The following is a 21,434-nucleotide window of genomic DNA, read 5'->3' on the forward strand; positions in this document are numbered from 1 at the left end:
AGGAGGATGAAGGAGCAAGAAGACCTGATTCAGCGACTACGAGAAGATTTGGAATAAGCAAATCGAAAGCGTATTGAAACTTTACGAGACAAAGCAGCATAAGAGTCTGATATCTATGTGGACCTTGATGGCAAACATGAAGACGAAAACCATGCTACTCCACCAAGAAACAATAATCATCGTGGTTGCGAGTGTTTACAAAAGTGTTTAGGGACATAAGTGTTTAAAAAGTATTTGCTTCTTCAATTATTGGCCTTCTACAACATGACTTAGTGAAGAAGAAGAAGAAGAAGAGTAGTATTTTAACGTCGTAGGAAACTATCTTGACTTTCTTTACAGTTTGTTGTTTTAAAATGCCAACATGAACCTTCACATTGTTATTATTGTGGTTGTTTGCTCTCTAAATAGTTCCTGCTAAAATCCTTTGGAGAGAGATTTTTTCTGTCTTGCCTGTGATTTTATGCAGAATGTACTAAATTAAAACCCTTTCTGAGAAGGGCAATCTTTTGCATATTCTTGATGTGAACTGACTATACCCTTGCACCTAATTGTCAGAGTTGGTGGGGTTAGTCATGAAAGTAGTATTGATAGTCTTGAGCTTTTCATAAAGGGCCCTACTGAACAAGGTAAGTATTGCATCACAAGCAAGAGCAATGGTGAGGCAACATGCGACAATGCGAAAAGTGGTACCATAACATTCAGCACCATCGCATGTTGAACTGCTACTCTCTTCCCCTACCTCGACTTCCTTATCATACAAGTAGCCTGCCAGGCTTGAGAAGGCATATGAGCGCGTAACGATGCATGTGTTGGCAAGTGTGAAATTTGTCCCAAAGTGCTTCAGCCCATAAAACTCGGAGACAATGGGTATAGTGAGAGTGACAAGAGAACCATGGCAAAAGCCTAGTACTGGTGATCCAACATAGAGAGATGCAATAGTTGACAACCAATAAAACAACAAAATCATCGGCACTTTTGTTAGGCCCATCCACGCTGGCCTCGGCATCCCCCTGGCCCTGAAAAAAAAATCAGTGAGGTAAGAGTATCGAGAATCTTGCTCCCAATACTTAGATATATTCTCCACATAACTATCATTCAACATATGGTGAAAAAGAGCAGTGCATTCTTTCTAGTCTGCTTTGTTGTAATATCAAGTGAATCCATGCATTGTTATGGAGAGAAGTTAGCCATAATGCCAGTTCACACACACATGTCATTAAGAAAGCTAGAGCATACATAGGCGTGAATAACTTCATTATGTAAAATTCAAGAAAGCTATATTTGTAGTACCTGAGAAAATACTCAGAAACATTCCCTGATGCAAGCCTGCCAGAAAAGTTTCCCAAGCTGAAAAGCGAAGCAAAAAGGTTGGCATCAGTAAAGCCAAAGGACTGTCCCACTTGACCTAAGTTGTTGCTGAAGGCCACACCTGCCCCACACCCGCAAAAGAAAGAGACGTACAATACATAGAAATGCCATGTCTTCAGAAGAGAGTGTTGATTTGTCATCCCCAAGCTCCTCAACGCTCCAAAAAGATGGAGAAGGCAACGTGCCACAGCACCATTGCTTCGCAACCGTGCTCTGCATCTTGTCTTCTGATGATATTCTGGTGACAAGGACATTTGAATTATCCAGCAGAGGTTGAAGTAGTCGCTTGTTATCTGAGGCTGTGTCCTCATTGAGAAGAAGTGGACGGGGGCCAATAATTTTTTTGTCATCAACAATGATGTCCTCAAGTGCTTCATGTGACTTTTCTTCATTCTTATTGATATCAAGGGCCTTAGTACCCTTAACCTTGGACAAGAGTACTACAGGGACCAAAGCTGGGGATCCCACGAACGCAATGAGAAGCATGATTACCATAACTTTGTATATAAAGATTTCCTGGAATTTAGTAGCAGGCAAGAGAGCAAGAACTGCAATATAAACAGCAAGCCCACAAGCGATGGTATTGAAGACGTGGAGGCTTGTCCGTTCTGCTTGAACTTCCTCTTGAGTCTCTGCGGAGGAGACTGGCTGGAAAAGCATGGCTGAGACAAGACAAAATGTAGATGGAACAATCACCAGCATTAGCAAATATGAAAAGGCCGAATTTGAGAAAAGGGTATCGCAAAATGTAACATAGACTGCAGCAGAAAGTCCCATGTAGGCCTTGAACAACCCTGCAACTGGTCCGCGATTTCGCGTGAAATTCCGTACTGATGCATTAAAAACTGCTACATTGATCCAGCATATCGCACTTCCTGATGCCATTGCTGCTATGAATATCTACACATGCATGTAATTACATATACTCTCAAAAACATACTATAGGAAGTTCATGTAACTTAAATATACACTTCCTGATGCCATTTCTGCTATGAATATCTACACATACATGTAATTAAATATACACTCAAAAACATACTACAGGAAGTTCATGTAACTTAACGATCAAAGGGTGGCAATGTTATGACTAACACGAGGCTTTGTCAACCACCTAGCAGTCGCAAAATGTACACTTTATGTATACACTAGAGAGATGGGGGTTTTTCTAAGACACCCATGATAGTGTAACTGTAGCATACGTTATAGGGGTATTATTAATAACCTCTTGAACGCATATGAGTGACCACCTGAGGATGTCAATTTACAGAGACATACTGCATGTGGGAAACAAAGCAACACAAGCTTAATATTGGTATTTCATGTCCATGTTTCAAACTTCCAAACTTCACACTATCTGTTTTTCTTTAATCTCCTTTGATTAAACACACAAAGAGTTGATGCTGCTAGGATGCACTACATCATGCTGGCCATGTCCAAGTGCATGTATGCGGCTACAATCCATTGGCGACAATGATCCGTCCTTGGGATAAAACAAACCTTGGAAAACCTAGACATTGAGATTTTTAAGGGTGAATTGGTTAGATTTGAAGGTTTTTGCACTAAATTTCTTTAAATTTTGTAGGTTTCCTGATCACCATTAAATTCAAAATTTAGAGGTAAATATCAGAATTTGTAGGTGGGATTGCACGAGGACTGCAAAAGACAGGAAGCCACAACCATCGCATTATCAGGACGAGCCTTTAACATCCATAAACTTATTTGGAACCACAATTGCTATGTATGACCTATAACCTAGCTAACCCATGGGAATTTATCTCCTTTCGTTGTGTATGCCTTATCATTGCCCTGGTTCAGCTCATGCAAAATATCCTCATTGGCATATTATAAGCATCCACAAACATGCAGTGCTGGCATACGCACGCATGATGTCCAAACATCATTTTCTCAACCATAAACGATTCCTACTTATGATCTTTGCAAAAAGAAAATTCCAAAAATTGAGCTGAGCTAATTTTCACACTAATTTTCTAAAAATCAACATGGATCTTTTCCTTTCCTCTTGTCAGAATCGGCGTTTTCTAATTAATAAAGCGGCACAATTGCGAGCTGAGACACACTTTTCCCCAACACATGGTATTGAAAGAGTAAACAAAACATCAATAGTACAAAAAGATCAGAAAAAAGATGAGGGAAAGAAGCATATGCTTACCACCCAGTAAGGGAGGGGTTTGATGGTGTGGGAGACAACGAGCCACTCGAGCCCATAACCGAGGAATCCAACAGAAGCGGAAATGCAGAGGAGGGCCCAGGAAGGCAAGTAGTTGCTGAGGATGCCGGCAAGGATGCCACCGCAAGAGTCACCAACATCCCTGGCAATGCCGAGGCCGTTCAGAAGCTTCTGGTTGATGCGCAGCACATCCTTGAGAGCTGAGGAATAGCTTGGAAATGTGTAGCACCCAGAGAAGATCATGAGCCAGATAGCAGACACGAAGCCCACCCATTTCTTCACAAACACTGCGCGCTTTACGAAGAACATTTTACGGCACTAGATCAACCCACATTCTACGCGAAACTGCAATGACAAGCACGAGGGTGGGCCTGAGAAAACCTAACTGCTGGGATGTGTGTGTGTGTGCATGAGAAAACCTAACTGCTGGGATATGTGTGTGTGTGTGTGTGTGTGTGTGTGTGTGAGAGAGAGAGAGAGAGAGAGAGAGAGAGAGCATAAAGCTGGTACCTGCTGCATGGACAAGGTGCTGCCAGCCAAGATGGGGTTGAGCTTGGTAATAACAAATACCACGGAGATTCCTCCTCATTAGGTGGTAACGATTCCTTCCTGCGACTGGGCTGTTAATTAGTGAGAATCTTGCAAAATGCCTTGGCTTGAATTAAAAGGGAAAGCAAAAGGAGGGTGTAGGTGGCAGGGTCAACAGCGTTATCTCAGTAGTCAAAGCACATGTGCATGTGCATCCAGGTTCGGTTCTCCATTACAGTTTTTAACAAGCTCACAAAATCTCCCTTTCTCTTGAGAAGCTCGGGACGGAAACAAGCCTATGAAGATTCCCCAAATGAAAACTGAAAAAGAGCCATACAGACAAACTTAATAGTCACATCATGCATGGACTCTTGTGGTGTGCACATGCACCACTTAGTGCCGATCAGTTGGCGAAGATTCTAAGGGTGGCCCGCCTCTATGCTGTCTGTATCTTTAATAGTAGATTAATCGGTAATAGGACATTTTTATGTCCTTTCATTTTCAACGTTTGAGGGGTGCTTAAAAGGAATACTTTAAATGTCTCATTTGAAGTTATGTAGTATTTGTACTTCTATACTTCTATACTACACTAGTACAACATCGCCTCCTCCCACGCTGCGATACTATGTGGATCTTTTTAGCTTAGGCATACCACCACAATCTACATAAGCGAATGACCACACTCAACTCAGATAGAAAGCTTAAGGACATGGCAAACAAAGCCTATCGATTGCAAAGCTTAAGAACTTGTTAAACAAAGCATCTCTCTATCTCTCTCTCCCTCGACTTGCATGTTGTTTGTGTGTGTGTGTGTGTGTGTGTGTGTGTGTGCGCGCGCTAAAAAAAACGTGAGTTTAGTGTAGTCCCATCCACAAATTCTAAGATTAACCTCTCAAATTTAAAATTGAAACTGAGGAAGCCTACAACATTTAGTGCAAAAAAAACACTTTAATCAATTTATCGATAGTATTTGTCATATGTAGGTTTGCCAAGTTTTGGAAAAAGGTTTCTTCAAACATTGATCTCTCTCTTGCATGTATTAGGTCATTGGACAACCACCTCTCTCTCTCTCTCTCTCTCTCTCTCTCTCTCTCTCTCTCTCTCTGTGACACACACACACACACACACACACACACACACACACATCAGGTGCACAGAGTCCGTGGCTTTGCCTAGTTTCCTGGTTGCCAAAGGCTGATCACCACTATATTTGGGGGAAAATGTGTCCTACAATCGTGCTGCTTTGAAATTCAAAAATTCTTGTTGACAGGAAGAGGAAAATGAAAAAACCTGCACTGCTCTCTTTGTTGTGCATGTCCAATCATTGGACAATTGCGCTTCTCTCTCTCTCTCTCTCTCTCTCTCTCTCTCTCTCTCTCGTCACTGTCAGACCATTCACAAATGTCCCCCCCCCCCCTCTCTCTATGCTCCAAAAAAACTTGGGTTTAGTGTAATCCCACATACAAATTCTGAGATTTACATCTCAAATTTAAATTTGAAAGTGAGAAAACCTACAAATTTGCAGAAATTTAGTGCAAAATTTTTAAAATTTAGTCAATTTACCTATATTATTTATCATGTGTAGGTTTGCCAAGTTTTTGAAAAATAGTTTTTTTTTTTAGCAATGCTCTCTTTGTTGTGCATGTTAGGTCATTGCACAATCGTGCTTCTGTGTGTGTGTGTGTGTGTGTGTGTGTGTGTGTGTGTGTGTGTGTGTTTGGGTGAAAGGGCGGCGATAATGCGTGTGATAGTCTCCACCCAACCGTGCTATCTTATAGCCTCCCCCTAGCATACACACTGTCCGACCGTGCCGGTGGCCTTGCCCATAGGACCCATGTCCTTACATTACCCCCCCTTGGAGAATCGTTTTCGTCCTCGAAAACGAATGTAGGAAAACGTTTCTTAAGTACGGAGACATGTAGAACCTTCTTCAGGTCTATCTAGCCATTTTACCAACACCTGTCGTCTGACATGATGTCTGGTGCGAAGCTCATGAGAATCCAAAATCTTTTCGGGCTTATGAGGAATGCTTGGCGGTGCAATAAGGTCAACCAACACACCTGTGTCAATGACATTATCATTCTTTCCTAGTTGTTTTTGTAAACGGCTAACATGGAAAACATGATGAACTCGTGAGTGCTCTGGAAGAGCTAACTTATATGCCACTTGACCTATACGTTTGAGGATGGTAGATGGTCCATAATAGCGTGGTGAAAGTTTAGCAACTTTTCCCGTCTTCAGACTTTCTGAATGCTCCAAAACTTTGAGGAAAACCTTGTCTCCTTCTTCGAAAGTAGCAAGACGTCGATGCTCATCTGCGTACTTCTTATATCGATCTTGAGCTTGCTTAACATTCTGTCGAGCAACTCGAAGCATGTCAAAATGGTCTTGGAGAAAATCCTTCGCTTGTTGTATCTTCTCCTTAGCCAACCCCACCGTAACGGGTGGTCTAGATTGAAATCCATACAAAAGCATAAATGGACTAAACCCTCTAGTCACATGCTTTGAACTATTATAAGCAAATTCCAATATAGGTAAGTAGTCTTCCCAATTGGTTTGCTTCTTGCTAATGTATGCTCGTAGCATATCCTCTAGCACTTGATTAACTCTTTCTGTTTGGCCATCCGTTTCTGGATGATCAGTCGTACTTAGATTAAGTTTAGTTTCCAACTTTTGAAACACAGCTCTCCAGAAGTGATTATCAAACTTTCGATCTCTGTCACTAATGATACTAGTTGGAAGACCGTAGAGTTTATATATATGCTCTACAAATAGCCATGCTAATTCCGGTGTCTTAACTGTAGTCTTAGTGGGAATGAATCGACCCATCTTTGTGAGACGGTCTACAATTACCCAAATGGCATCATGGCCACGATTTGTAGTAGGTAGTCCTACTACAAAATCCAGTGAAAGGGCGGTGGTAATGCATGTGCTAGTCTCCACCCAACCGTGCTATCTTATAGCCTCCCCCTAGCGTACACACTGTCCGGCCGTGCCGCTAGCCTTGTCCATAGAACCCATGTCCTTACAGTGTGTGTGTGTGTGTGTGTGTGTGTGTGTGTGTGTGTGATATTAATTTGCACTTGTCACACCATTCAACAAATGCCCCCCCCCCCCCCCCCCCCAGGCCAGTGCACAGAGCGTGTGGCTTTGCCTTGTTGCCAAAGGGGGCCCACCAATATTCGGGAAAAATGTCTCTTAGCTTACAATCATGCGGTTTTGAAATTCAAAATTGCTTGTTGAGTATAAGAGGAAAAGGAAAAAAAACCGCTTAGATTTTGAGAAATGTTGTAGAAACAGTAAAAATATGTTGTTATATTTTTCAATATTTTCTCCTGAAAAATCCATAAAAATCTCGAACACTCATACCCATTGCTAAACACCTTGTCTTTGCTTCCTCCCTTCATCCTCCCTTTTCTACGCTACCCAGCGCCTAGCCCTGCACCTATCCGTATTACTGCAAGGAAAAGGGGAAACAAATCGCTTGTGTTTTAAGAAAAATAGCGTAAAAGCAGTAAAAAAATTCTCTATTTTTCAATATTTCCTCTTGAAAAAACCATAAAAATATCAAACATTGATACTCATTGCTAAGCACCTTTCCTTTTGCTTCCTCCCCTTTCTACACTGCCCAAGGCCTAGCCCTGCGCCTATCCATATTACTCCAAATCCATAAAAATATCAAACATTGATACTCATTGCTAAGAAGCTTTCCTTTTGCTTCCTCCCTTCATCCTCCCCTTTCTACGTTGCCCAGGGCCTTGCCCTGCGCCTATCCATATTACTCCATAATTGAGGCTTCAAGCCATTGTACGTTCTGCTACATGATCAAGCCCTTGTATGTCCACGTACCTGTATATATATGTACGTACACATATCACTTTATAAAAAGGATGTGAAAGAGGGCATGTGAATTTCTATTGTGGGTGTTCTTTGAGCAGGTTTGGTCTCATAACATGGATTCATATGTATGTTTTCAATGCCTTGTGGTTGAATTTCTTTGGGGCTTGACAAAGTCACAAGTGAGCTAAGAGGAATCCACCTAATAGTCATCCCACCCGGTGCGACGACACCCATCCCAATACATGCAAATCTGCAATAGCCATATGCATGCAAGTGAAGCAAAAGACAAAGAGGAGGAAAGTGGCGATAATTGTGAGAGAATGCATTCCAGTGGTAGTGAATGGGCAACATCTCTTGGTGGTGAGGGTATCACATTTGGGCCACCCGCTTGTGGTGGCATTGTTGTAGAGCATGGTGCAAGAGAGCATGCAATGTTTCAACTACCACGGCTTCCACCATCTCCGCCACCTCGTTATCCACGTCCAAAGGTGGTCTTTTCTTTTCTAGATTGTTCAAAGGACATCAAATCATTAGCAATTGTACCTTCTCTCTCTCTCTCTCTCTCTCTCTCTCTCTCTCTCTCTCTCTCTCTCTCTCTCTCTCTCTCTCTCTCTCCCCCCTCACACACACACACACACAATGGCACACCACTTGTTGATCCCTTCATGGTTGCTGAGTACGGTTGGACATAGTGGTATGTCTCACTCACGCACACACCACCAACTTGACCTCAAATTTCAATGCATAATAAGCCCGGACAATATAGAGACAGCTATTGTCGAGGGATATGTGTTCACTACGTGAGCCGGGCCTCTCGTTGTGGGAGATGTGAAAGAGAGAAAACAAGAACAATTGATGCTACTGACAGTGGCAATCACCATACCCAGCAATTAATTGATTAATGTTTTGCGTACAACTTAATTATTAGCCAAGGCGGGCTGTTAACAGCAGCGTCACTTGGATCATCTACTAACTAGGAGTTTGAGCTCCCGTTTACAGGATTAGCCGAGCCGTTGTTGGGAAACAAGCAAACTAGAACACCTCTATAGCGATGTCACCCAAGAGCGTTGAAAGAGAACTACAAGATACCAAAATCTTTGCAAAATACTTTTGAAACACCACAAGTCCAATAGAAGTAGACCCTTGGGAATTTACTAGCTGTCGCCCACCCAAGAGACTATGTCACATAGGAGCAAAACCCTGTCAAAGCACGGATTTACAGCACACGCCGACCAATGCATATGAAGACAAGGGCCTCCCCTTTCACCATTGAACATCACAAACCCACAACTTCAACATCAATTCCACAATTCATAGATACATGCCCTCCGAATCTGTCTACACACAATTTGCCACTAGGCTGCCATAGTCATAACCCTGCAGCGAACTAGTTGTAACCTGATGAGCACAACTCCAATTGGGGCACTTTAAAGCTTGAGAGAAATCTTGAAAAATGATTGGCGAGAAATCTGAAGATGACCAAAATTGAATCTACACACCGCTACATGAAAAATTGATGCGAACAGAGAGCTGTCCCGGCATGACTACACGTAGAGAAGGTTAGTCGGGGCAAAAAACTGTATCCAAAAGCATCAAGAAGCCACAACGACCCAAAACCTGCAAATTTCTGATCTTTGACTGAACTTTTTTTCAGTTTGTACATGAGTTTTAGTTATATACAAGTCTCTCTTCAAAAAACTCACTCACAGGCACTTACAGTATCCCGACAGCTGTCACTAGACTAGTGACTTGCAGTGTATGTACATGTGCTTGCTAAAGCAAGAAAAACACACAAAAAGAAATCCCACATGCCCTTTTGACATCGGGCGTCATGTCTGTATATACAAATTTACAAAAAACGAGGTTCTCAAAATACGCGCAACACCGTTAACGACACCAAACTTAAAAAAATGCTAATTGAATCTCTAACGGATGACGGTGATAGAAATTCCCTCATGTCGCTTCATCTGCTTCGATTGCCCCGTGGATCTTGTAGGCTTCAATTCAGTTCACTGCCTCGATCATCAATGCTTTGGATCGGCTTAATTGCCATTCTCTAGTTGTAACTTCCTCTTGCTTCTTACCTTGCTTTGTTTACCATGCATGCCTTCTTCTGCTTTCTTCTCTTGCTTTGGTTCAAGGCCAAGAGTGCTTCTCCTGCTTTGACCGAGATCCTTCTCAAGATTTGACCAAGCTCCTCCTGTGAATCTCCTTCGTCCCCTTTGCCAAGCTTGCTCTTGCTTACTTCAAGCTTTCTGTTTGCTTGTAAATCTCCTTCTCGCCTTGGCTTGCTCAAGCCTTGACCTCGATCTGCCTTTCTTGCTTTGGCTTGCTCCGACCAATCTCTACTTTTACTTGTAATCCTCTTCTCGCCTTAGCTTTCTCAAGCCTCGACCTCGATCTGCCTTTCTTGCCTTGGCTTGCTCAAGCCTCGCTTGAAATCCCCTTCAAAGTAACTTCCTCGCATGCAATTGCCTTGACCAAGCTCCGAGCCTTGGCTTCTTCTTGTTCAAGCTCGAGAGGGAGAGAGAAAGATTTCCTGAGCATGAGAGAGAGAGAGAGGGAGCTTTGCTCCTTGCTCCGACCCCTCCCCATCTTCCTCTTCTTCGTTTTCTCTCCTATGCTTCCCCTCGTTAAGCTCCCCTTGAGCTCTCGTTGCCTTCCTCTCGTTTTTATGCCCTAAAAAACCCTCTAATAATAGCCCTCACTTCCCCCTAAGCAACGACGGCGCCATCGTTGCTAAGTGGGAAGCAACCCGATGATGTGGCAAAGCAAGATTTTGGGAAGATTCAAATGGGACGCGAGTAGCACCGGAAATGTGTGCGAGGCGATCCCTTACTTGTTTCATCTCTACGGCGAGGGCATCTGAGGCCCGCCTTGACTGGCGCGAGCCCCTTCGTCTTCTATGCGCCCTCTGCACACTTTCGCCCCCTACCATGCCTCCTTTTTCTTTCTTTTTCATTCCTCCCTCCTTAATTTTCCTTAAGTGGGCGGCCTTAGCTACATTTGGGCGGGCTTGTCTTGTTGGGTATATCCTACAGTCAGTGCATTCCAAGAGATCACATTCCAAACACGAAGCTCTTCAAGCACTTTTTGTACTTTATGAGACGTACACCACATTTGACGTACATGCCGGCCAAGGCCTCTATTAGATGATATTTTGGACTTTGAGCTCATCAAGGACTTTTTGTGCTTTTGTAATAGAACTATATTAGGCATAAATATTCACCCAAGCAAAGAAATACCAAGCACGACTCCTTTCTCTAGAAGATCTTAACTATCTTTGTGAATTTTATGCCGTCTCCAGCAATCCGGTACGGATCTGCAATCGTCTTAAACTTCAAACTGCCATAACTTCTTCACCGTAGCTCCAATCGACGAGTCGTAAAGACACGCCGGTTCTAGATCATAATATCCCATCTGTGCTCACTTCAAGCATAGTCCTTTTTAGCACCATTAAGGAATCTATTGGCCTTTTCAAGCGGCATCTGGCATACATTAATCATTAAACATGGCCTGCTAACAAGCCTTGATCACTGCTCAATAAATGTGCATGCTTCAAAGAAGCTTAGCTTGCATTTCTCTGCTATTTTTCTCTTCATGGCAGCGGAACTGCACGACATCCACCCCCTTTGGACCTGCACAGCCTCCGATTTGTGCCAGCTGCACTTCAAGCTGCATCTGCTTTAGGTATCTTAAGCTCTTTCCCATCAAAAATCTTTGAACCGTATCTGTCGTATCTCCAAAGCATTAAATTATGGAAAACCTGTTTAGTGAACCCCGCCAGACTCAAGTGCTCCAGTTAATGATGCACACGGCTTGACCATTAAGCTCTCTTTAAGTAACCCTATCAAGCTCAAGTATGCCTTACTCAGTTTGCACACAAAATGGCCATCAAGTCCTTTACTTCAAGTTATGGTAGCAGAACCAACTCAAAAGACGTGAAGATACTTCATCAATTGTCCAAAGAAGTCAGTTGGAAGCTAGCCATGTAATCTTATTGAATGCATAACCAAAAACTCTTCTGACTTAGCATAGATCTAGAAAAAAATTTATTGTACCATGCAACCTGCTACAACAGATAACTGGTACTCTTCAAATCAACAACTTTGCACTTTAGTAGCCCCCGGGATCAAACGAGAAACCAATCATTTGCCCCACTGTGAGCATTCCTTTAAAAAAATTGCACCATCCTCCAGGATCATAGGGAAAATACAAGAATTTCCAATCAGTAAAGCATAAACATAAATTAGCCCACACATCTTCATACAAACCGCCTCGATCATATGGCATACAAGTCAATTGCCCCGGACCATGCATATATCTGTCACCTCCTGGGTCAAAAGCTAGCTCAAAATCCCCTACATCATAAGGTAACATCAGATTCCATATAGCATCAGGTAGCATCAGATACTTCCATATCCCTTGTGCAACTGGCTCATCCAATTGTCGATCATCAATCACACGTAAAAGCATTGGCAATGCACCTTCACTCTCACTAGTATTGACATTCCGATCATACATATCTGAATACATCAAGTCTCTGGCAAAACTCTCTTCATTAGGCTCGAAAGATGCATCAGAAAACAATTCCCTATCTTGTAGAGGCTCAAAATCAAGTAGTGCATCATGTAACAACTGCATAAGATCATCATCTGCTGCATCTGAACAAACTGGCTCATGCATGAATCTAAATTGATTGCCATCCTTAGCATCTATATTTGATAACCCTTCCAAAGCTTCGTCCAATAAGCACATAAGATCTAGGTCCACTACTTCATAAGGTTCCTCCATCTTGCACATCTCAGGCTGCTGTAAACTAAGATTTCCACATGTGACATGCATACTAAATGCATCTGCTGTAAACTTCTCTTTAAGTCTTTCACCCTCATCCAAATATCTTTGCACTTCTATAGCACAAAGTTCAGCATGCCCATTGAAAATTTCATCTACTGCACTGTCTGTATCATCGACACAATGAAACCAATCATATTCGACACCAAGAAATTGCACTTCACTATGAACCCCCTCTGAATCAACATCATCAAGTTCATGATTATTCTGCCATAGTGTGAGCCCTGTGTCACAAATTCTTGATAGAGAACAAGTTTTCTCCCTCTCTAAATCACCATCATCAAATCCACGATAAGTCTTCCAGATCGGTAGCTTTAAGGTCACAGAAGCGTGTCAAAGGAGTCTGCACTCCCTTTGAATCATCATAATCATGTTCAAGATCATAATCACGTTCAAGATCATTTAAGGTCACAGAAGCGTGTCAAAGGAGTCTGCACTCCCTTTGAATCATCATAATCACGTTCAAGATCATTTTTCTAATTTGATAGTTGTGCTTCACTAAAACTTGTCAATGAAGGAATCTGCACCCCCTCTGAATCAACATTTTGCAGATATTCAAGCACATACTCTTGCTTAACCAAGTCCTCAAAATTTGGTATATCCATGGTATACCCAAAAACCATGGTCCTGCTGGTCTCAACAGCAGCCCTGCTTTGACCTATAACATTTGTATCATTAATCAACTCTTTGGCAAAACCTATATCAGTATCATCAATCACCTCTATGGTAGAATCTGTACTAGAAAAATTTTTCTCTGATTCTAAGTCAGTAGAAAACGTATCAGTTGTAACCGAATCTTCATGCATGTCTACTTGAATATGGTTGCACTCATTCACCTTCACAATTTCTTCATGAGCTTTAGCCACTTCGTTGTTTTAATCCCCTCATTTCTTTTCCTTTTTTACTACAGGTATATGTTGATAGCCATTTTTCGGCTCTCCATAATTGCCATAGTAAGTTACTCCACCCTACCAAATTCACCCAAACGCTATGGCTATCCCTACCATTTCACTGTACATAGGCGTGTGTGAGTTAGGGGGCTTTTCCCATATCTTCTTAAAAACCCCCAGCTAGCTAGTCACTGGGATAGTTGAGCCAAAAAAATAAAAAAAATAAAAGTATATTATGGCCTCTTTGTGTGTAAATACTTCATTGTATATATGGCCTAAATATAGGGATTTTTTATAATTATTTTGGTATTTTATTTAAATATTCTACTTAGGTGTGTGTTTTATTAAACCTATGTACACCTTCTTTCATTCTGTTACACCATAATTATATTTTTTGCCAATATTGTACATACTCTAACCTCATATTTTTCCTTTATACAAATCACTCCCACATTTTCACCCTCACCCTCACCCTCGTGAAAACAAAAAATTGATTTCTACTCATTGGTTACTTTTATTATATTATTTACTTGCATACCTTTTCCTCTTTCACCCAAAATAATTCAAGGAGGGACCATATCATATGATTCCAATATCTTTCCATATCCATAACTCCTCCATATTTTTATTATTATTTTTACTCATTATTCTAACACCATGTGTTCATTGAGCTAAAGTCCATGAATAGTCCATACATTAGTCCCACCATGTATATATTTCTTTATTCACCAATAATCCTCCTCCATGCATGGGTCAAGGGCAACTTGGATGCTTTGTATTATAATATGACAAAGGAGGGGCTCACTCTTGGATGAATTGTACAAATTCAACAAAGGAGGGGGCCACTAAAAGACTTCTGCAGGCATACAAAACAGGCTTTTTGGTGAGAATTTTGGCACCTATCTCCACTCCGAATTTGGAGCGGTGGTCAAAAGAGAAAATGTAGCCCACGCTTTGAATAATTACCTCAAATTTTTTCATGATTTTTGGAGCTACCAGCGGTGAGCTATGATTTTTTGAGTGGACCCCAATCTGCCCACTTTTCTCACAAGTAGCTTTTAGTCTTCTCTCACCCTTCCACACACCTACTCACTCTTACACATCCCTCCCTCTCGTTCCCTCACTCAAACTTGCAATTTCCATGGCTTCTCCCACCCTCTTCACCATTACCCTTCTCTCTCATCCCTATAGTTCTTTTATGAACCTCTACATACATACACCCTCTCCATGTCTCTCTCTATTGCTTCTATGTTACAATTTCATTTACCTCTCCTAAAAATATCTAAAATTCAGAATCTTAACCATGATAACTTCTGCAAATTGAGGATTTTTCATCAACAAATCCTCTTTTCATCGTGGTGGTCAACCGTGGCGGCGGCGTAAAGAAGCGAAGAAGAAGAAGAAGACCAGCGGTCATTTTTTCCACAATCTACACAAGGGTGAGTTCAAGCTTCTTCAAAGCTTCACCATCTCAATGATTCTCTTTTAATTCATCCCTCTTCCTTCATCAAATCAACTCATCCTACCCATTGTAAATGTATCACTAACAATTCTAGTGATTATTACCACTAACAACTAACTTCTCTTGTAAAAATGCACCCACACTATCAACATATGTAGTAGGCAACCGCACAAGTAAACCAACTTCACTCACTCCCATGGAAGTTTCTCTCCTTTCACCACATCAATAATTCTCTTACTTGAGCCCACATCCATGTGACTCAAGAGAAAAGAGAGACCCCATTCTCATTTGAAATTCATAAAAATTCATAATCCTTGATCTTTCCTAATAAAATTGATTAGGCTTAATCCTAATCAAGGCTTCTAAAACCTATAAATAGAACCCATTCCTCCTTGTAAAAGATATCACTATACCATTGCACATTAGATTGAGCGCAGCACACGTCAGTTCTATCTTGGTTGTAAGGAGAGAGTAAGCTTTCTATACACCATCACTTTGGTGCATAGAAAAGCTTGAGCTAGTTTGAGTGAGTGCAAGTAGAAGATATTCTTCCTACCATTGTTGTATCTACCCCAACATCAATGAATTGGTAGTTTTGGGTGCAATTCATGTCCAAAGGCTCACGCTTCTCCTCCAATTTGGCTTGGCAAACTCATTCAACTTCATAAGGTGACTTGTTTCATTGAAGGTTGTTGTTTTGTTGCTTGTGATTCATTGGCTATTGTTTGGCTACCATTGTAAGAGGGTGGATGGTGAGAGGGCTCCCATAACCCTAAGACAATGTGCTAGTGATGCTATAACCAAATCTTGTCACTTGATTCTGCAAGCTCTAAGTTCCTTTTTTGTGCAAAATATAAAGTTGAAGCTAAGTTGTACACCATCTCGCTCTCTCTCTCTCTCTCTCTCTCTCTCTCTCTCTCTCTCTCTCTCTCTCTCTCTCTCTCTCTCTCTCTCTCTCTCTCGTGTTTTAGTGTGTGAGAGTGTTCCATTGGTGTTAGGGTTAGTGTAAATTCCTTGCTTGTTTGTGGGTTGCTCTAACGATTCTCCTCTTTTGCGTCCTAGTTCGCTCTTAAACTAGGTGGTGCCCCTTGTGTAGTTGGGATTTGGCTGTGGGTTTGTTGTTTGGGTTTGTGTTGTGTTGTGCCTCAGCCCCATTGAGCAGCACGGGAGCCTTGAAGGGTGTCTAGAGGTTTCTCTTCTTGTTACCCGCCCCGGACCGCCTCAATGTTCTTTGCAAAATTCACCTTGTGTGGTTTGAGGCTGTAGAGACTCACCCTCAAAGACTTCTACTTCATGCAAGGCATCTATAAATCCCAACTTTTCATACACAGCTTTGACTATGTCTTCATCATTAGCCTGTAAGAAGGTAGAATCCTGCACAATAAACTCATCAATCACAACTTCTAACTTTGATCATACTTGTCATCGAATATCTGCGTAGTTTGGTAGACTTGAACTCTATTCTTGATAGCCTTCACACTGTTCATAACGTACTTGCACAATAGCTTCTTTGAAATACTCCCAGTCATCGTTGCAAGCTTTGGTAACTTCTTGAATCTGCTCCTTCACATCTGAACTCACTAACTTCTCAAAAGATTTTATCATCAACTCTTGTGGTATCTCTCTTACCTTGGTCTCTAGCTCATAGCACTCTAGGTAGCCCTCTGGATCGTATCCATCAAAGAGTATTCTCTCGTTGTATACTGCATCTAAAGCTGCATCCAAAGCTTCATCCATTTAATTTTTCTTCTTTGCGGTCTCCATTTCAAGCAGAGACCCTTGAACCAATTGAAGCATCTTTGAAAAATCTGGAACTGTAGACTTATTATCAAAACCGTTTGCACTTAACTCTGCAATCATCTTCATCATCTGCTCTAAATTCTCCATCTTTACCTCCCACCCCAGCTTGTTTCACGTCAGGTTCACCAAAGATGTCGAGGGATATGTGTTCGCTACGTGAGCCGCGGGCCTCTGGCTGTGGGAGGTGTGAAAGAGAGAGAACAAGAACAACTGATGCTACTAACACTAGAAATCACCGTACCCATCAATTAATTGATTAATGTTTTGCGTACAACTTAATTCGTAGCCAAGGTGGACTATTAACAGCACCGTCACTTGGATCATCTACTAACTAGGAGTTTAAGCTCCTGTTTATTATAGGATTAACCGGGCCGTTAACGACACCAGACTTAACAAAATGCTAATTCAATCTCTAATGGATGACAGTGATAGAAATTCCCTCATGTCACTTCATCTTCTTTGATTGCCCCGTGGATCCTGCAAGCTTCAATTCACTTCACTCCCTCAATCATCAAATGCTTTGGACTAGCTTAATTGCCATTCTCTAGTTGTAACTTCCTCCTGCTTCTTAACTTGCTTTGTTTACCGTGCATGCCTTCTTCTGCTTTGACCAAACTCCTTCTCAAGTTTCGACCAAGCTCCTCCTATGAATCTCCTTTGTCCCCTTTGCTAAGCTTGCTCTTGCTTACTTCAAGCTTTCCGTTTGCTTGTAAATCTCCTTCTCGCCTTGGCTTGCTCAAGCCTCGACCTCGATCTGCCTTTCTTGCCTTGGCTTGCTCCAACTAAGCTCTACTTTTACTTGTAATCCTCTTCTCGCCTTAGCTTGCTCAAGCCTCCACCTTGATCTGACTTTCTTGCCTTGGCTTGCTCAAGCTTCGCTTGGAATCCCCTTCAAAGTAACTTCCTCTCGTGCAATTTCCTTGACCAAGCTCCGAGCCTTGGCTTCTTCTTGTTCAAGCTCGAGAGGGAGAGAGAAATATTTCCCGAGCATGAGAGTGAGAGAGAGGGAGCTTTGCTCCTTGCTCCGACCCCTCCCCGCCTTCCTCTTCTTGGTTTTCTCTCCTATGCTTCCCCTCATTAAGCTCCCCTTAAGCTCTCGTTGCCTTCCTCTCATTTTTATGCCCTAACAAACCCTCTAATAATAGTCCTCACTTCCCCCTAGGCAACGATGGCGCCGTGGTTGCTAGGTGGGAAGCAACGCGATGATGTGGTAGAGCAGGATTCCGGGCAGCTTCAAACGAGATGCGAGTACACTACAACACAAACAGGTGCCTTCGACACAAATTTCAACGCAAACCGTCAAAAACAGCGTCAAAATCTTCATCCCTATGAAACCGTCGAAATACGCGTCGATATCTACGTCGATAGAATCTATTTTTGACACGTATTTTTACGCCTTTATGGACGCGTATTTCGACGACCATATCAAAAAAAAAATATTGGACAGAGGACAGGCAGCATGGCCTGTGCCCAGTGAAAAGATGGACACAGGCACAGCCAGACTGCCTGTCCTCTCCCAAGAAAGCGAGAAGCACCAAAATCAACCATGCTCCCGCAAAATTTTTGGCAGAGTTCCTTTCGTTTTAACATAAACTTTTCAAAAAAGACCATATGTATACGCTTCCTACATGATATACATGTAGGATCTCACATGAGATTTAAGGCACAACTTGATGGAAGAAATGAAACGAACTTTGTGCAAAACCATAACCAAATCAAAAACATAACCATAACCATATTGATCAAAACCATAACCATAAACAAAACAATAACCATAACCATAACCATAACCATAAAGTTAAACATAGCCATAAACAAAACAATAACCATAACCATGTCTATACAAGAAAGAAACACAGAGATGTGTCTATGTCTCACAAAACATATATAGAAATCCACTGATAACTCGCGCATCACAACCTGCACATAAAGGGACAAGTCACAAAATTAGTATGATATTACTTCACATATAATTAATTAATTAAGTCAAATCATACATATTATTTGTCTGGATCAAACGTCTCACCTCAATCGATCAGTGAGACTCTAAGGCCTCCCAGTCTACAGGCTCTCCTACGGCAGCAAGATCATTCAATACTTCATAAATGCCTCTCCGATATCCATCTGTCTCCTCCTGGCGTGTCGGGGCTCGATGCATGGCAAGATTCTGCGTTTATACAAAAACCAAATTAATTAAGAATACATGATTCATCGCTCTTGAAAAAAAAACGAAAAACCTAGGATTGGATTGGAAACTCACAAACTCATAGCGAAAGGTATCGAAGCCTCCGCTGCTGCCAAGATGAGATGTGCCCCTGGTCTCCCTACGTACCTCCGCGGCGAGATGCTATTGTTTGAACCTCGTATCCGTTGTCTTCTCATCCTCCCTGATCTGCTGCTACGCCTCGTGTGAGAGGCCCAAAGGCTTCGGCGAGCCCTACCTGAAAGCCCGACGAGCTGCATCTCGATGATGTTTCACGGTGTCCCATGCAACATTCGTGATCCACCTCCTTAGAAGCTTCTCTGAACCTAGAGCAGGCTGATAATCTCTCATGATGGTCTCCACTATATGATTAATTTTGTTGCGATCTTGATGACTCCAAGACGTCATGATGATGCTAGAAAACTGCACCTCCATGAGCTGACGAACCCGCTGTCTCATCTCAGTCCCGACACTATCCATGTCAACCTGTCCATCTGGTCGTACAATATAGACCTTGGAGGCACTAGGATCGTGTGCCCCCCAAGGTGCTCGAGGTGTTCCAAGAGGTGTGTTGAGAGGTGTGCCTGGGTAGGACGGGGGTCGTGAGCGAGGAGGGGTCGAAGCATCTGTGGACCCTCCTCCACAGCCACCAACACCTCCACCTGATGATCGCCGAGATCGGCGAGTACACCTGTGCTACGAAGATGCTGACGTACCCGTCTCTACCATACCCCTAGGTGTCGAAGCGGCCGTGATGGGAGACCTCGCAGGCGTCGTATCCATAGGTGTCTCCCTCCCATAGGCATCCCCCCCATAGGCGTCAGACCCTCGGGTGTGAAGCCCGGAGGCGTGGTACCCGTACCTCTGGCTATCCAATACTGAGACACATCTGTCATCTGAGTGGGGATCATCCGTGTGATGAAGCCCATATATGCATCCGTACTCATAGGAGGGGGATCTCGCGTCTGGTCTGCCATACTAAAGTCCTGCACAAAGAAAGTAAAAGAAAGCTTCAGAACACCTTTGTTTGAAGTAAGAAAGAGCTTAATTTTAAATCAACGTCTTCACACAAACACTTACAAGCCTCGACTAGTGAGGCATCATCGATAAGATCTTGCACCGTATCATTGTCTATCTCTAACTGCAGACATAACTCTGCCCCAACTTGTTCTGGCGGATTGTCTTTATCCATTGTATCTTCATCTATAAGTGTCATATTTGCCTCGTCTGCATCATCCCTTGTATATCTGTCAGCTTCCTCTACCATACCTTCGTCCATCTCATCTAATGTCACAGTAGTATCTGTGTCGTCTGGTCGACTTTCCTTCAGGAGCTCTTGCCCTTCAAATACTTGTTTATTTCTTGGAGCAACCTGAACCACAAACCACCATTGTCGCTCTCGAGGGTCCGGTACAAAGACCACTTGCTAGCAATGTTTAGGGAGAGCAAACGTGTCGCTCGTATCTGTCCAAACCTTTGTAGAATCTATCTGCACAATCTTGTTTCCATCTCTGCGTACCGTTGCATTGCGACCAGAAGTAATCACCTTGAACCACTTCACATCCAACAAAAACATCTCAAACCGTCTGAAGCTGACTTTCAAGATATTTGACACCAGACCACAGTAATCCAGGTTGCTACTGCTCTTATTCGTGTCTCTGGCACTGGCCTTGCTCTTTTGCATGAAACTAACCATTGTATTTCTCTTTCAACGCTCTTGGGTGACATCGCTATAAAGGTGTTTCAGTTTGCTTGTTTCCCAACAACGTTATTGGCCAATGCGAGTTCTTTTGGCTGCTTGGCACATTCTAGCCAGTCATCATCGATCTGGTCTCCCTAACATTAGTTTTACCAACCCCATTTTCTCTCCCTATTTCTTGCTCATACTTTGGACACACACTCCAACAAATCTACAGTTGCAGATTTTCGGTCAAAGGTTTGTGGAATGCAGCATGCTAGAATCTAGATTTTCCCTTGTTGCTACACTACTGTGTTGCAGGAAACCGTCCCTCCAGCCTCAGGAAACGCGTTTCTACATATCTGGTGAGGGAGTGCGTTTCTAGCTGCCTCGAAACGCTTTGAAACGGCACCTATTTTGCCCCTAAAGAAGCTAAGCTGGCGTTGGATTATTAAAAGAAAATCAAGCCTCCCTCTTTGAGCATGTTTGAACCGCCTTCTTTCAGCGTGTTTGTTCGGGCACCCATCTTAAAAAACCAAGCCCTCTTATCGAAAACAAATGCTAAAACTTGAGAAACAAGGAACTATTTGTCTGCAAAAACACAGAGAGCTCCAGAACTTTGC

At 42.5% G+C, this 21,434-nt stretch overlaps 1 protein-coding gene across 2 annotated transcripts; it reads right to left on the reverse strand.

The window, feature by feature from the left end:
• Window positions 1-222: 222 nt before the first annotated feature.
• On the reverse strand, window positions 223-4,312 carry LOC147417713 (protein NUCLEAR FUSION DEFECTIVE 4-like). Of its 2 annotated transcripts, XM_086507374.1 has the most exons (6): window positions 4,067-4,312; window positions 3,539-3,901; window positions 1,695-2,268; window positions 1,462-1,606; window positions 1,291-1,347; window positions 223-1,016 (listed from the first exon to the last, which is right to left on the reverse strand). In XM_086507374.1, the coding sequence occupies exons 2-6, from the start codon at window positions 3,863-3,865 to the stop codon at window positions 545-547; spliced, it is 1,575 nt and encodes a 524-aa protein (XP_086363500.1). In that variant the 5' UTR covers window positions 3,866-3,901; window positions 4,067-4,312; the 3' UTR covers window positions 223-544. The 2 variants fall into 2 exon arrangements, with proteins under 2 accessions (XP_086363500.1, XP_086363499.1); XM_086507373.1 differs by having other exon boundaries at window positions 1,430-2,268; window positions 4,067-4,310.
• Between the last annotated feature and the right edge of the window lie 17,122 nt (window positions 4,313-21,434).

The sequence above is a fragment of the Adiantum capillus-veneris genome, chromosome 30 (assembly GCF_014529385.1).
Source record: "Adiantum capillus-veneris isolate H3 chromosome 30, ASM1452938v2, whole genome shotgun sequence".
Taxonomy (NCBI): domain Eukaryota; kingdom Viridiplantae; phylum Streptophyta; class Polypodiopsida; order Polypodiales; family Pteridaceae; genus Adiantum; species Adiantum capillus-veneris.